The sequence below is a fragment of the Camellia sinensis genome, chromosome 8 (genome assembly GCF_055761805.1).
Source record: "Camellia sinensis isolate YWXY chromosome 8, ASM5576180v1, whole genome shotgun sequence".
Classification (NCBI taxonomy): Eukaryota; Viridiplantae; Streptophyta; class Magnoliopsida; order Ericales; family Theaceae; genus Camellia; species Camellia sinensis.
In genome coordinates, this window is record NC_138968.1 from 7,366,622 (window position 1) to 7,384,900 (window position 18,279).

Genomic DNA, 18,279 nt, shown 5'->3' on the forward strand with positions numbered 1-18,279 from the left:
TGGTGATATTATATGTCAATGATGACGTGATATTACTATTATATTGAATTTTTATTGAAATTTTGTATAAAAAATTATTTTATCATTATATAATTTATTTTAAACTTATATCCATGACTCTTTTTTTTATATATATTGTCCATGATATACTAATTACAAATATATATATATATATATATATTTTTCTTGAAACCAATCGTAAAAATTTATATGAAATATTTTGTAAAAATTTTCAATATTATAATTAATATGTGCCCCTCTGATTTAATTTCTTGACACTCCCATTAGCAGTTGGTGATTGGAGCTATATTGGAAAGAAGAACAAACACTCAAAAGGATCAAAGTACAAAATAGATAAATTTGTAAGAGACAAAGTGGGAATTCGCTAATACTTTAGGGGTAAAAATGTAATTTAACCCAATTAATAAATATCAAAAAAATGTTTTGCTCGAGAGCTTCTATATACACACACCTAATCCCCTCTTTACACATCCTTCTCAAAACACACACCAAAAAAATTAATTCCTAATTAATTTCCTCACTACACACACGGTGAGTTCCAAATGTACCCTCATACACACACACACACACACACCCGACCCCAAATACACACACCTATTGAATCTGAAGCACATCTTCAACCTTGAAGCATTCCATCACCGCTGAAGCACCTATTGAAGCATTGAAGCACATCTGCAAACACATTGAAGCATTCCATCTCCTTACCGTGTGCAACCCAGGTGTGCAAATATATTGAAGCATTTCATCCACGAAGCTGCATCCCATTGAAGCATTCCATCAGATTTTCAATCCTCATTAGATGAATTTACTTTTGAATCATCATTCCTATTCAATCCTCATTTTCATTTGTAATGTAGAGTTTTTCAGTTGGAATGTAGAGTTTGTGATTTGGAACCGTTCTTCGGAACTGGTTATCCGAAACATAACAATGTATTCGGACGTAGGAATCCGAAAAAATTCAATATTTTCATCAGTAGATTTCCGAAATTTTTACATTCATTCGATAGTCAACTTCCGAAAAAATTGAATTTGGACAACAGTCAACCTCCGAAATTATGTTTATGTTTCGGACAACAACTTCCGAACAAAATAGGTATTTTCGGTTGTGAACTTCCGAACAAGTTTTTTTTTTTTTTTTTCCCCTTCTTAATTAAAACACTTAATTATAACACTTATTATAATTTAAAACACTTATTATTTACACACACACACTCATTACACACACTCTCATTAATTTTACACACACTCTCATTATAATTTAAAACACTTATTATTTACACACACACTCATTACACACATTCTCATTAATTTTACACACACTCTCTCATTATAATTTAAAACACTTATTATTTACACACACACTCATTACACACACTCTCATTAATTTTACACACACACTCATTACACACACACTTATAATTTAAAACACTCTCATTAATTTTACACACATTCTCTTTATTTACACACACTCTGTTTATTTACACACACACTTAGTATTTTTTGCAGATAATATGGATTCTGAATATCAACAACGTGTCCCACCTACTGCTTCAAATAGACGACGTCGTGAATTGGATGTAGACCATGAACGGGGACAAGGGCGTGGGCGAGGACGAGGTCAAGGTCGTGGTCGAGGTCGTGATCCAGTTTCGGTAGAATATGATATTCCCAGTGCCAGTCAAAGTGGGGGCCAAAGCCAAAGACGAGTTGAAGGTTATGATATGCCTGACATTGCTGTGGAGGATACCTCTTTACCTGATTCTCCTCCTGTCCAGGAAGAGTACCTTACTCATGCTTTTCCAAGTGGACCGACTGATCCGTCAATACTGCGGAGTTTCAATAGTCATGTGGCTGAAGCTATTTGGCACGGGGAGGTAAACATTCCTCAGTAAAACTGAAATTCATTTGTATATGAGTGTTTTTTTTTTTTTTTTTGTGTGTGTTTACTCATCCTGGGATAATTTTAACACTTCCATTTATCTTACCCTTTATGTACTTTAATGCAAAAACACTTTATGTTTACAGGTTATTTGGGATCCATACCACAGCTGCAGAGACCGACATCCATGTAACCCGGTTACGTTCTACCATGGATTCTTAAAGTGCTTAGACGTTGTCGAACCCTATCATCCAGATAGAGTTTTGAGGCAGTTTGGCAGGGTTCAAACCATCTCAGATGCACCGCTAGCTCCCAGTCGTGTTGCGCGAGGCAACATATCTGCACGATATACAGTCATGTACAGATACTTGGATAGGATCTGGGAGGCTTGGGATAACCACGTGTTATCTGAGCAACGGAGGAGCACACCAGTTCGTCAGCCTTGGCAATGTGTACCGGGTTACATGGATTGGTATAAGAATATCACGCACCTATATGTCGAGCACACTGATGAACCGCGTGTCCATAACCATCAGGATTTCAGCGAACATGCGGATGTAATCTATTATCCTCTCTTATGCATATGTAACCTACTTTTTTTTCTGATATGTTCCCTAAAATGTGATATTCTTTTCAAATGCAGCGTATTGCACATGCACTGCAGATTTCACATCCTATTATTGATGCTGGTTATCAGGAGGGGATTCGCCATCCTTATCGACTTTACCAGGCTATCGAGAGTATGACACATGTTCTTGAAGGTCAGCACATTGACGAAGCTGGACCTAGTTCTGCTGGACCTAGTTCTGCTGGAGGTCGCTTTCCATCTTCGACATTGACATACAGTCGTAGGCCTAGGCGTAGGCATACAGTTGATTCATGACATGTTATTTTGTTACATGTTATTTTGTTAGTTGATGAATATTTTTTGGTGTTTTTTGTAAGATGACATTGTTGTAATGGTAACAGTGGTTAATATTTTCTTATTAGAATGGAATGGCAACAATGGTATTGTAATGACATTGTAATGATATTTTATTATTAGAATGGAATGGTAACAATGGTCATTGATTTTCTAAATGATATTTTCTTATTACAATGGAATGGTAACAATGGTCGATAATATTCAATCCACATTGCAAAACATAACACATCAACATAAAAAACACATCCATTAATTTCTTCCATAATTCTAACATTGTCAAATGCATACACGTGTCATGCGACAACAACAACATCAAAAGTCTCTCGAGTAGCTACATTATCATGAATAATGTCCTTGAAATCTTGAATGCGACGCACATATGCATCATCCCAGTCGACAGCGCAAGGGTGACGGTATTTTCTCCAATTAGTGGCAATAGGAGGAACTGGATGGCCTGGCTGCAACAAAACCTGCATCAAATATCAATTGACTTAGTGGTCATACCTCATAACTTCTTGTACATGCACAAACCCAATTGATAAGTTTCTATTATACCTGGATGAAATGATTTCCGTTGACAAACCCAATGGCAATCTCACGTCTATCAAGTTGAGGTACTGGCACTGTTCTAAGAGGTAAAAAGGTGAGACATTGCTGTAAAGACAAGTGGTGTAACACAAGATTGTAGCACGATGCAACAAGATGCCCCATGTCTGGCATAGTCATCCAATGTGAGTATCCAGGACTGTCTTCAAAGTATGACAATATGCTTGTCAATTCTTCAAACCTTTCATAGGACCCATAAAGTGTAATGTATTCCTCTTTGTGTGTGTGCAGCTCACCCAATAGGTCACGCCTAACTTGAGCCCAATCATCTTCTGTATGACCAATTGAAGCAGCTATAGCCCTGAAACCACAATTCCCATCTGCAGCTACATCCTTGACAAACTTAATGTATGGTTTCAACCCAACAGGGAAAGCATCAGCATATGCACCAGGTTTTATTGTTCTAGTAATGTATGCCTTCCCTTTCGGATTCACCTTCTCATTTCCCTTAACAGGTCGCTTCTTCTTGGTTTGCAGAGTAGAAGCTAATGTAGTGATTTGAGTGTCTCTAGGTGAGAAGGAATCATGTCCAGATTGCACTAACTCAAATGCACACGGGTCACGACGGGTAGAAACATTGATCTTCTTATGATCCCGAGGACGTGTTTTGGGCTTCACCTCCAGCTCAACAAGAAAAGTGCTTCCTGGATATACAATCTCTTTCAACTTCTTCAAAAGCTCCAACCGCATGGTTCTATCACTTTCATTAAACTTGTTCACAAACAACTCTACTTCTGCATGACAAGTCACCTCTGTTTTCTCTTCTTTCTTGCATATGGAGATATGAAGTTGCCTCCACTGTGAGTGTATGGTAGCAAGTGGTATAGGACGATCTTGTCTGATGTAGTCAGCAATCTCATGGGCGCAAGGTAAACCATGAGTGTGGCGAATGACGCATCCACAAGCTTCAACATCAATACCAATGGAATTGGCTCTCTTACTCTCGACAAACAAATACTCCAATGCAAAGATAGACACATTACCCCGTAGCTCCTTGAATTGAGAAGGTTTAAATTGATGTTGCACAACAGTTAGACTTTTCTCAAATGAAGCCTTGATATCAGTGTGTTGCAACTCAAGCAGACTGTGTATTTTCTCAAATGATGCCTGAAATGAGACTTGACATGAACCCAATTGTCTTTTAAGTTTTGCATGTGCACTCTCAGCCCTGTTCAATTCAATGTAAGTCAAGTTAAAATCAAGCACATGGCACTTATTAATAACACATTGAAGAAAAGTAATCTTACCGGTTCATTGTAACATTGCCACAATGCATACACGTGTCTGTCCATGCCGCCACAAATTTGTCCTTGTAAGGAACCAACCAAGTATCCATGACGTATTTGACTGCATCAGGATAACTACTGAATTCCTTAAGTAATGATTTAAGACGCTTCTCGTATTGAATTTCAGAAGATTAATACACTACAGAGTTCCACTCATGGTTGAACTTCTCCCATTTTTGCTGTGTCTCAAACATTTTCTTGCATTTGGTCAACACATTCTTACTGATATGCCAACGACATAATAAATGTCTGGCACTCGGGAATATCTTCTGTATGGTATTCATCAAGGCTAGCTCTCTGTCAGTAACAATAACTGTTGGCACAACAAACCCATCCATGACATCACGCAATGTAGCTAACACCCATGCATAGTTATCGACCCTCTCATACTGTAAGTATGCAAAAGCTACAGAGAATGTCATTTCAGTTGATGTCACTCCCACAATTTCAAGAAGAGGAAGCCGATATCTGTTGGTTTTATATGTGCAATCCATAATTAATATACATGGGAAAGACCGAAATAAGTCCAAACTGGTAGGATGTGCCCAAAACAAGTCTGTCACAGTCATCGTGGACTCTTCAGACCGATGGCGCTCAATGTAATTATACTTGGCCAATTCACCCAATAAGTGTTGCATCTGTGATCTTCCAGCTCTCTGTACCACCCTGTTTCGATGGCGTACATTGTAAATGGTTTTAAGTGTGCTTACATTGAGGGCATCTCGCTGTTTCAAGGTTACTAGGATTTCTTTTGACCGAGCCATGCTCTTTGACATATCCATTAACAATGCTTTCTCATCCTTTGATAGCCTCCCCGCATATGAATGTCCCTCAAGGTGCTCCGCAGGTGGATGATTATGCAATCCGCATACTACGGCCGATGTCTATTCATCATGTGTGGTAAACCTGTGAGCCCTCATATCAAAAGGACAACCACACTTCTTTGTACCGGTTATTCTTGATGTATTGTTGCCATCATGTTTTAACTTCTTTGTTGCTCTATATTGGCCACTTCTCTCACAAGCAAGATACATCCTGGGTCTTTTTTTCCCTCCACCATAGTCTGATGTTTTGATTACAATGACCAAACCATTTCTCTTTCCAACTTCACGTACCCAGTTGAGCAATTCATCCTTACTTTTGAATACCTACAAAGTTAAATAAATATTATCAAACATTTACATTTGGTGAGCAATTTGAAACATAATCGTTATAATTTCGTAGACTAAACCTGTTCAGTTGTGAATTGAGTGGTGTAATCTAACACAAAATCCGCGCAAACCTGACTTCCTTGAGTTGACACATATTCCTGCATGTTTTGTATAACATTACAAATTTTTAATGGCATTATAAAGATTAATTTGCAATTTGAAACTGTAAATTTGGTATGCAGTTTGCAAATTTGGAATATAAAATGGAAAAAAAAAATTTACTTCTTTCAGAAGTAGTTGTCCAAATTTTTTTTAAAATTTCGGAAGTTGAATGTTATAAAAGTTAACTTTGTTCGGACAACAACTTTCGAATTTAAATACGTTGTTCGGACAACAACTTCCGAAATTTATTACTTTGTTCGGACATCAACTTCCGAAAATACATAATTATTTTGGCAGTAGATTTCCGAATCAAATAACACAATTCGGCTCTGGTTATCCGAACGACGCTGGGAAAAAAAAATTTTAAACTCACATTTCCTTCGCTCTGCTTCACATGAACACTTATTTGCTGATTTTCAGAAGGTAAATCCTTCATAACAATGATGTTTTCCCTACGAATAACGAAGGTTGATGAACTTGGAAATGCCAAAGCCCTTTGGTTTCACTTCTAGCTCAATGAACATCATATACAGAAATTGATAGAAGAAGTGAAACCAATTTGGACAACCTTCGTCATTCACAAATTGATAGAAGAAGTGAAACCAATGGTGTCACTAGTTACACACACGATGCAACAGATAGAAACTATGAATGATTACACACGCTCCCTGGAAGAAGCTATGAATGAGCGTCTACAAGCTACACACACGATGCAACAGATGTGAACTCTGAGGTATGCATTGAGATATTTTTAATTAATAATGGTGTTTAAAACAGTAATTTCATTTAGGGATAAAATTGTAACAAAATTAAATATCATTAAGCGTGTGTATTGAGGGGTTAGGCGTGTGTATATAGAAGCTCCCGTTTTGCTCGTTCCTCTCCTGACCTGAGAAAATCTTGTCTAACTCGTATTTTGTCTTTGGATTGTCCTCTCTCTTTCATATCCTCCTTGTTTTGGTGCCAACTGCGAAGCCCATCGAATCCATAGTAGAGAGAGAGAGAGAGAGAGATAGTAGGGTTGGGTTGGACTGGATTGGAGGTGGATTAATTGAATTGTGCGAAAACAAAACAAAACAGGCATGTGGTTGGAGATCATTTGTGGTCTGGTAATCTACATATTGTGCCGTTGTTTCTTCTACGATGACGACACTCTCGATGTCGAAACCACCGATTCCAATGCCCTTTTCGCCGTTGCCACTAGGTCTACTTCCGATTCTTTCTTTCTTTCTTTCTTTTACTTCCCTTGTTATTAATCCTCTTTTCCTTTTCTTCTTTACTTTTTTTGCAATTTTGATCTTCTGTTTGGTTGCTAAGAAAATTCTGCAGAAAATATTTCATGTCATAATTAACAAACAGTAGAGGTCAAATCAAATCAAATAATAGTAGAGGTTGCGTTTTTATTTGAAACAACTTGTAATGAGATTCCATTTCTTTTAATTTACTGTTATGTTCTTTTCCTTCTTTCTTCGCTTCGCACTTCAATAATTTGTTGATTCGATTTAATTCTAACTGTAGACTCGAAAAGCTTTATGGTGGAAAAGTCTATGTTGGGCTTCGAATTCCAGACGCTGATACTGGTTCGCCACAAAATATTGATATGGTCCTCGTCACCAAGGGGTAGGTCTCAACTATGTATTCCAAAAATGTGATTGCTTATGGATAAAATGTTGGAGAAAGAGGGGAGTTATTGAAAAAGACCAATGTGATTCTTTAGCTTACTAAACTAGTTTGCCTTGCCTTGAGTTGAGTTGAGTTGATCTTTGCATTTCAATGGCATAAAACATTATTATTTTGATTGTTTTCGCTAGATTTTCCTTTGTCATAATTGGGTGCATGCTTGCATTTCTTTTAACAGAGAAGCAGTGGTGATTTCTGTTCAGAATCTCTCAGGTTTTGTATCGATTGATACCGATGGAAGTTGGGTTTCCACAGGTGGAAAAAACAACAAAACTGAGCGTCATCCAGATCCTGTATGTCTGAGTTCAAATTTCTGCTTTTGCAGTGATATAATTTGGCTTTCTTTTAGCATGTTTAGGTGTCTATCACTGCTGATTTTTATTCTTCTTCTAATAATCGACATGTGACAATCATATATGATTTTGGGATACAAATTATAAAATTAAACCACCTTTATAAAATTCTTGTGTGGAGTCCTCTCCACAACATGAGAAACTTCACATGAGGAAGGTGGAGATCCCTATTAGCCACAGTATTCTATCTGCACTAAACACATTTGTCCTTTACTTTTTGGGGGGAAGAGTGGCACACTGTGTCATATTGTTGTTTTATATTTAATTTCCTAACTTGGTCAATTAGTGTGTCTTCTTTGCTTCAGTAGCGTGTTGTAAGTGTTTGCATTTGGAAAAGACTACGACGCCACCAAGACAGAATTATTTCGAGGGTCAGCATTAATTTATTACCTTTTTGCACTAATTATGGATGGATCTATTAGGAAATAAAGTATCCCTTTGTAGATGTTGTTTGCAGATGATTTAATTTTAGTTGATGAAACAAGAGTGAACTTAAGTTAGAATTGTGGATAAATATTAAACTGATATGGAATGCGGAAGACCTAGTAGAACAAAATGGCAAAAAATGATTTATAGATATGACCCTGCTTGAATGGAACACGAAACTTAGTTTGCTTTGGTTGGGTTTGGTGATTTAAGGATTTTAGGTCAAATATGACTAAAATGGGGTGTAATTTAATTAGTATTAAAAATATGGAAGAAGGTAGAATAAAACTTGATGGGAAGAGATAATCTACTAAAGAGTTACCATTTTTGATATATTAGGTCAACTATTCATAAAGAATGAGAGGTTGGGAAGGATTTGTCCCTCAAAATTAGGACTGAATGATGAAGTGGAGGAGTGCATCATGAATTTGTGTGAACATAGGATTCTTATTAAGTTGAAAAGAAAGATTCATAGTACTACTATTAGACAATTAAATAAAAAATTTAATAACAATATGTTTAAAAAATGAGTGTAGCTAAAAACAAATTTTGAGATGGATGAGTTGTGCTAAAATAAGAGATAGAATTAGAGAAAAAATGCATTAGGGAAAAGTTAGAAGTGGGAAAATTAAAGATAAATAAGGGAAAGTCGTTTGCAATGATTTAGTCTTGTGCAATATAAGGTAACTAACGTGTATTTAAGGAGGATGATTTGATAGATGTCAAGGGTGATAAAAGAAATAGAGGATTGCTATGGAGAAACATGGGCTGAGTCCATAGAAAGGACATGATTGTCTTAGATTTAATTTAACTAAGGATGTGACTTCTAATCGAACTAATTGGAGGAGATGAATTTATGTAGCTGAGCAAAGGTTTTAATTTACAGCACTGCTGCCATAGCAGTGGTGATGGTGTAGTTTCGTGTCTAACAGATGTTGTGTGGAGGCAACGAAAATCATAGCTATGAATTGTTTCTTCTCCAATCAACTTCGCAAAATCATACTGATACATTTTTTTTTTCCCCTGCAGAATTGCATTCATTCAGATTTAAGAGGGTTTTAGCAGTTTTTGTTTTTATAAATTTAGAATAAACTTAAAATAGAGTGTCTAGAGATATAGGCGCTGTTTGGGAAGTTGGGTTTTGGATTTATTTTTTTATTTTTTTTTTTCACTAAAAGACAAATTGGTTACAAAACCAAAAAAAATAAATCCAAACAAAATATCACATCAAACCCCATAATCATTTCACTTTTTCTCTCACAAACATCACATCCAATCACAAAAAAACCCAACTATCTTCCCAAACACAAAAAAAAATTCTGTAATAATATCCTACAACTAAAAAAACCCACTTCTCAAACACCCACATAATATAGTGGGTGTTGGAGAAAAAAGTAACAAGGGGTATGTTGATGTGATAAAGGACGTGTATGATAGGATTCTAACTTTAATCATTTGAACAGTTATTTTGAACTGCCATCCCTACACCTTAATGTTATTTTCTACACTCTAACCATTATTCAGTAAGCATCAAGCCACTTGTTTTGAACTTTGAAGTATGCTTGAGATGATAATTCTCTATCACTTATGTTATTTGTAGACAATTAACTCTTGCTATGCTTACTGAAGTGTAAATTATGATCAAATGAAATAACTCAAGTGAGGACTGAGGAGAGAAAAAATTGAATACTTGAGTACGTTCCCTACTCCGTTTACCACCTTTTCCAGGAACCTATCAACTTGTAATGTTAACAATGGTTCCAATCATTTGTGATAGATTCAAGATTTATAGCTGAAAAATTCACACATAAGTAGGATGATGTATTTTGTCTGCTCTTGTAACATTTTTACCTCACACTACATTTGGGAATTTATGTATCTCAGGTGGCAGAAGTTAAGCGGCAAGTTGCTATTCTTGAATCCTATCTTGAACAAAGGGGAGCCGCTCTTCCAGCGGAATATATGTCTTATAAAGTTGTCTGTCCCAACCCAAATTTCCGGTGTGCATCAAACTCTTCCCTTGGATGTGTTTGTACCAAAAACTATTGTTTATTGATTCTACTCAAATTATAGGGTTCTGATTTCTTCAATTTTCTTGATTACTTAATGGATTTATACTTGCTCATCCTGAACTTGTAGTTTGTGCATTATTGCTGCATTCTTCTCTTTAAGAGTTAATGATTTCATTGCCCTAAAATTGTATCAGTAACACTAAATTCTGATTTACTTGTTAATCAAAAAGCGCCAGAGTGCTTTTTTTTTCTTCTAAGTTTTGCTTAGAGAACACCATGAAGATGTGGCTTTTGGGATTGAGGACATTTTTATATTGATAAAATTGGTGATAAATCCAATTTAGATTTAAGACATTAGGTCTACACTTTGTGAGAAATCCTGTAGGATATTTTGTTTCCAATTTTACCCTTTGACTTCTTTTTTTATCAGTTTGACTCTTTATTGACTATCTGTTCAAATTTTTTCCCTATCTATTCAAATTTTTTACCCTATCTATTCAAATTTTTTAGCCTATCTGTTTAATTTTTTAACCTTTCAATTCAAATTTTGCTTATCTACTTAAATATTTGTCCAAATAAAATTCTATCTATCCAATTATTTGTCTATATATCCAATTTTTTGCCTATCTATTGAATTTTTTCTCTTATTTGTTTGAATATCTGTCCAAAATTTTATTATCTGTTCAATTTTTATTTATTTTTTCTATCTATTGAAATACAAGGAAAACCAAACTCTATTTGTTGAGCCAACCCAACCCTATCTGTTGCAATACCAAGTCAAACCAAGCCTTATTTGTTCAATTTTTTGACTTGTCTATTCAATTTCTATATCTATCTGTTAAACCTACTCTCTCTCTATTTGCCAAACCAAGCATATCGATCTGCAATCTAGTTCATCATCAACATCAACAACAACAACAACAACAATACATCATCATCATGCCAAGCTATGATTAGGAAAGGGGAAAAAAAAAAAAAAATCAGAAACATAAGCTTTGTACATTCAACCAACCAAGCACATGCTAAAACTTCAACGTCCATAAGGATGTAGAAAAACATAATTATATTCCTGGACAAAAATAGATATAACATATATACCAGATCCGATCTAACAATTTAAGTACAGTCATACATGTATATCTGCTTATATATTCATACTTGCACAAAATTTAGTAATTTATGGATCAACATTTTAAGGCACATAGTGAACAATTGAAATTCAAAGAATTCTTCCCTTTGAACCATAGCACTGTTGCATATTGCTTGGTGCACATCTAGTACAAATAAGAATATTATAAACAATCACAAAGCTTATCATAACTAAACAGAAAATTATTGGTATAACAAATTAGCGTGTTAAATGTGCAACAAAAAAATCATTTTGACAATTCAACAACAATGAGTGGATTGTAAGATATTACTCAAATGGCCAAGAAACTAGCAGCACATTCTAGAATTAAACATCAACAAGATCTCCTACAATGAGGAACAAGAAACAATATATCCAACCCAACAAGGTAGGAAAGGAAAAACTGAACCTCAAGTCATTAATTGCAAGCTATAAAGGTGGGTCGTTTACCAACCATGGACAAATGAAGGGGCATAAAGTTCTTTTACCAATCAATTTCTAACCACAAACAAAACATAGCAATTATATTAATTTCTAAGAAACAAGGCTTCTCCTCTAACCTCCACTTCATCGTCCTCATGCTTCTTGGCTATGCTGCCATGGTCCTCTATCATCCTCGATCCAGGTCTCACCTTTGTGATTGAAGATTTGGTCGTACATGGTGATGGAAGATCTACAGATCTGGCTAGCAGGCGGTAGACTAGAGGATGGAAGGCGACGGATTTGTAGATCTAAGTGGGCTTTGGCAGCTTCGGCGGCCACGGTGACGGCGGCGACAACGAACGACGGAGGAGAACGGCGAGGATGGGAGAAGGTGGCTGCGCAAAGCGGACGGCAACTCTAGCGTTGCGGCAGTGGCGGTGGCGCGGAGAAGGAGAGAAGAGAGAGAGAGAGAGAGATGTGTGGATTGTGATTTGTTTGTTTTTGACCGTATATATGATATATATATATATATATATAAGGGTATGTTGGTCATTTTGCTTGAGTTTATCCTTTTGGACAAAGTGTTTCAATGCCTAGACCTTTGAACAAATAAAATTAAAATTTGGACTTTTGAACTGAGTACCTTTTTATATTTAGTTGACTCCCTATGATACAAGGACACCAAAGATCGTGTCCTGGTGTTTGACATATGTCGGACACAGGCACACGGCACCAAACACCTTCCAGACATATGTCAAACACGCTAGAGAAAGTGGCCCCTTTTTTTTTTTTCTAGTCAGGCAAGTTCGGGACATGCAATTTTCATTTTAAAATTTTTTAATTTATTTATTGTTTTCATCTAGAGTAGCATATCCAAGGTTCATGAATTTGATGAGACTAACTATTTGACATAGAATAAATATATAATATTCAAATATATGACATAGTAAATATTTTAAAATGTATATGTTTTGCATGTGTCCCTCGCATGTCCGTGTCGTGCCAAGTGCCCGTTTCCGTGCCTTTAGCTTCTTTCCCTCATTGGATGTCCCCATATCAGTGCTATGGACATGGGGAAAATATTGGATTCTTAGATCTCATGGGAAATGATTTAAGCATGTCATACAAGCACAAAAATGTGATAAGTGACTAAATTTTGTGCTGTATTGAAACCACTGAACTAAACAAGGGTGTCAGCATCTAAATTGACCAAAGAAGATGGCAAATTAGGATTGGCATTGGTATATTGAAACTAGCCGATGACTGCACTATGTGGGTGTGGCTGTGGCTGTGGTTGATGCGGGCGTAATTTTTTCTATGCTTACATACATAGACACGTGCATAAGCATGTGAGAACTACACATGCCCATTGCAGTTTAAGGTGACCAATTGGATGGTAACATGTGCAGAAACTACAGAAATGACAAAAAGTATTTGGGCAATTACAATTCTCTTTACACACTAAACCATGTCTGTTATTGAAACTATTACAGTTCATTTGGTCATAGTTTTTAATAACATGGCAATTGCTGTTCATTGGAATAAGTATTTATGAAACTTTCTGGAGAAGGCACAATCCAGTGGGAGAGACGGCCTATATCACACGATATGATTGCCACTATTGAAGTTTTGCATGTATGTTTGACATTGAAATTATTTCTAGTATACTTGATATTTCATTCCAAATACTGCATTTATTAGCTGGATCTACTATATTGCGACTGGACATGAATTGTAAAAGAAACAAACACAAGGGTAATTAGGCATCCTCCATTTTTAAATGATATATCATCATTAAAAATAATAGACAATGGCATGTGAAAAAAGAGCAAACTATCTAGGAAGATATACAACCCTCTAGAATGAACTCTCGCCTTTTAATGCAGTGTTTACACATGAATGTCCATACATTGCTTCTTGGCTTTTCAATCTTACTTCAATAACTATAACTTGCATGTCAAAAACTGTAGAAACAACAAAAAAATGTTGACAATTTTACTCTATGCACCAACTGTGTAACCTATAATGGGACTCATGAAGAGCAATAGGAAGATATTGGCTGAGGAAATCTTCAAATTGAAGTTGTGTTTTGGTATGGGTAGAGGGCATGAAGGAGATCAGTGGAATTTACCATTTAATGAGAAATACAAGTAATCACAGGTGTATCATTATGCATATTTGGGGTAATTGTCATCCTTAGTTTTGGTTTGCATTTTTACTCATATATTTTTTGGTTCCACCTGTAGTTGCATTCATTCAGACTATTTTCCATCTGAGGTTGTCACCTATGAACAGTGGATACAACTGAAACCGGAGCTGAAGGGTATGTTTTCTAATTGGATCAAGGGTGCGTTTCGTGGTGGAAAGAAAGAAATACAGGAATCAATACATCAGAAGCTTAATTTTATCCTCAGCACTGCTCCAACATGGGATAGGTATGTGCCTTAAAGTGGCTGTTGTTTAAACTTGTTCCATTTGCCTAAAATGTTCTATATTTGGTGGAGGATGTCAATAGTCTTCCCATGATGTCAACTGCTGTGCAGCAGGATGGTGAAATTTGCCACTGCCTACTATGCTACAAGACTTTACTACTTGCCAGACCCTGTTGTAAGCAAGGTGTCTGGTGCTTTAAAAAAATTTAAAAATTTTAAAATTTAAAAAAAAAAAAAAAAAAAAGAGGAGAAGAAGAAGAAGCTGTGAAACGTCTCAGTGATTGTCTGGCTGGTCATTTTGTAATAGCAGTCTCATTAGTAAATCATAGATTACCAGCCAAGTGTGTCTTTGGGCTTGCCATGGAAATTTTATGAAGATGATACTGATCTGGGCATTAAACAAGCAAAGCGAGGGTTACCCAGTGCACTGGGCTTACCTTGGAATCCTGTTTGTTCTCTTATTTGTTCATGAATATTCTTCATCTTTCCTTTTGTAATTTGCTCCTTGGAGAAGAATATAAAGAGGTTTCTCACATCATGCAGGTTGGAACTTAAAGGTAATAAATACATCCTTGGAGAATTTCTGGAATTCAAGGGGAAGCATGAAGATACCCAGTCTTTGAGAAATATCAGGAGATCCAAAGTTAGTCGCCTGACTATCCAAAAGACGAGCATGTTTGGTTTAGGTAACTTCCCGACCTTCTTGTGCTTCCTAATACGTGATAGCCATGGCTGATTGTTGTAAAACATGAATCATTAGAAACATTCCAGGGTAACATGGTGCTTACTCTTGATTATTTAATCCTTAAAGCATGCCATATATGGTAGTCTGATGTTCAGCTGGTTAATTTTTTGTGCATGTGGAAATGACATCGTTTTACAGCCCTCCATCAGTGTTCTCCTCCTAAGTTATCCTACAACAGAAAAATAAGAGACACGTGAGGAACTCAAGCCATGTATTAGATTCCTGCCCCAGCCTCCTTTCCCTCACCGCTTATGTGTGGCCTGCCCTTTCAGATTATATAATCATGCCTGTGATAAAATTGAGAAACATGAAATAGTAACTTAAAATAAGCTGGGGGGATTTATAAATTATTTGACACAATGAGAACCCCGGGGCAGGAAAATGCTGTTTTATATCTGTAACCTATGTTGTTTCTGTTCTGGGGGATGTGTGAAGGAATTCTCTCATGTCGGGTAGGCTCATGATTATGAAGAGGGATTGACAAAATACTATTAATTTCGTCTTGGGATTCAATAGTCTCCCATATGGGGATATACTATGTCCAAATGAATTATTAGTCACTCCAATTTTTTTAGTTATATTGGCTCAACTGTTGTCACATATTTGCTTTATGCGTTCCCATTTTTATTCAACTGCCTGTTGTGCACCAAATGCAGCCCACTCTAAGCTCCAAGTTCTGTATTCTCCTCGAGACTACCGAAATGACGGGGCTTCACCTTCTGAGTGGAAGGAAGTAACTGTTAGATCAAGTACAGAGGTGCTGTTTCAGCCCCAGAATTCAACTAAAGTACGCAAGTTCAAGCTATCATCAATTATTTCCATGTTTCTTAGTGCCTGAAGATATTGTATCATATATTTAATTGCAAGATTCAGGAGGTAACATTTATGATGTTACACTTAAATACTTATTTTGTTTTATTGTGCATGCTGTACAAATTCTGGTGGAAAATGACTCCATATGAGTTACTTTATTTGACATGCCATCAGTTCTTTATTTTTTTCTTTCATATATTTCCACTTGGTCTTTTCTCCTTCTATTTGGTGTTTTTGTTTCGGAGTTCTCTATATTTTATCTGCTTTATGATTGAAATGTTTAAACCAGAGTTTCACAAGCATTAGTACAGCAGGAGCGGTGCATATGTTAGAAATTGCAGTTAGAATGTGGGGCATTTTTGAAGTTTCAAGATCCCAATTTTCCTTCATCCTATAAAAGAAGGGAAATGAAAATTCTCAAGCTATTCTTCCATTTGGTGGTCAAGGGTAAATTCTTAAACAAAACCAGAGGGGGCTCAATGCTTTTCTCTTCTCTTCTCTTTTCTTTTCTTTTCTTTGTTTTTTTTTCGCTGCATAGTGCATGTGATGATTAGTGGACTGCTGCCATTTGTAGTAAATCTTGAAGGTGGTGAGTGTCACCTCTTTCTCCATTTCTCTTTTCTTTTTTTAAATTTTTTATATAATTAAACACGACATTGGGTTAGGTTACTATTGTTTGACAAGGATGAAAACATAGGATTGCATTACTAATCTCAACTCCAACCTTTATCCCATGTTTGGTTGCCCTATGTATATATGTATGCCAGATACATACACCAAAAACCCAAGGTAAACGGTCACAAATTCGCCTACCGTTCTTGTTACATTTCAGCCGTTCCTTTCAAATAGGATTTAATATGATTATTATTATTGATGGGATCCATCAGCAACTGAATATTGATGGGTCAATCATAGTAGCAAACAAAGTTGTTTGATTTGATTTCAAAAACAAACGGACAAAGACACACACGCTGGGTATTTATTTATGTATTTGTTAAAGATAAGTTCAGCTTTGTGTGGACAATCAAAAAATGTTAGGGATCCAAACCAAGGAACACCAATAGACAAATTTTGGCTAATGGCATGAAGGAAGTACCCTTGGTCATGAGACACAGACACATCAGAAAAATGTGAAGTAAGAGTGATATTGTGTGAGATAATAAGATTTAACATTTTTCTAAGAGTTTTATCAAATGTCTCACATGAGTAATATTTATCTCCAAAAAAAAAAATAATAATAATAATAATAATAATAATAATAATAGTATTAGCCAGCATTTTTATCTTTTTAATTTTAGTTTTTTTATTTGCTCAAAAATTAATTATAGAGTTGGACACAACCTTTTTACATAGATGTGGGATTTAATACAAATAGTGAGAATCAACTTGTGTGAAAGCAAATCAAAACAAGTGCTACGATTTCCCGCACCTCTCTCCGGTGAGGATCAATCTTTTGGTTTTCCTTGTTTTCATCCTCCGATCTTGTTGTTTTGAGGGGAGGGGGACCTATTGTAGGTCATTTCTATGTCGGCTGTGCTTTTAACCAGTTTTGGTCTTGGTTTTACTCTGGTGATTTTTGACTGGCTTTCCCCTCCCCTCACTCACTTACTCATTATCTCCTCTGGTTGTTCTATCGATCTAGGTCTGTTTCTGCCATTTCTTGAGTTTTTTGGCAGATCTATGAGGTTAGGAGCTTCTTGAAAGGGTATTTTTCAGCGTTGGGGGTGATTTCTGGCGCCTTTCTACGGTTTTTCTCTGGCTGATCTGCAGATCTGTGGGGTTGTATTTTTTTTTCTTTTTTCTTTTCTGGTGTTGGGGTAAAGTGCCTTCAGGCATTAGATTAGGAGGTGTTGGTGGTGTTTTTCTGGTGATCCTTTGGTTTTTTCTTTCCTAGTTTCTGGTGGGTTCGTCTAGTTCGTTTTGTTTCCTCACTCCTCTGCCATCACGTTTTTGGGTGTTTTCTGTGATATTTTGCTCCTCATGTTGAAGAAGGGGTTTCTTCTCAAACCCAAGAGGGCCTCCAAAAATCGCCTCTCTCGGAAGGAGAAGGGTAAAGGTATTCTTATGGAGAAGGAAGATAGGCAAGATGAGTTGAAAAGCTCTCTGTCATTTGATGACTTCCCATTTGATAAATTCCCCCATTTGGATCCATTGGAGATTGCTCTCATTAAGGATACTATGGATGATGAGGATTTTCAGTTTGTTTGTGGTTCAGCTTTGCTACATTGGAAGGGTT

At 36.3% G+C, this 18,279-nt stretch overlaps 2 protein-coding genes across 2 annotated transcripts; one reads left to right on the plus strand and one right to left on the minus strand.

Moving 5' to 3' along the window:
* Positions 1–3,118: 3,118 nt before the first annotated feature.
* Positions 3,119–4,686, minus strand: LOC145797467 (uncharacterized). Its single transcript, XM_082884609.1, has 3 exons — positions 4,679–4,686; positions 3,381–4,599; positions 3,119–3,295 (listed from the first exon to the last, which is right to left on the minus strand). Exons 1-3 carry the CDS (start codon positions 4,684–4,686, stop codon positions 3,119–3,121), a joined length of 1,404 nt encoding a protein of 467 aa, XP_082740735.1.
* Positions 4,687–6,888: 2,202 nt separating this feature from the next.
* Positions 6,889–16,265, plus strand: LOC145796803 (uncharacterized). Its single transcript, XM_082881971.1, has 7 exons — positions 6,889–7,234; positions 7,549–7,650; positions 7,889–8,003; positions 10,374–10,489; positions 14,300–14,488; positions 15,029–15,171; positions 15,887–16,265. The coding sequence occupies exons 1-7, from the start codon at positions 7,113–7,115 to the stop codon at positions 16,066–16,068; spliced, it is 969 nt and encodes a 322-aa protein (XP_082738097.1). The 5' UTR covers positions 6,889–7,112; the 3' UTR covers positions 16,069–16,265.
* Positions 16,266–18,279: the final 2,014 nt, after the last annotated feature.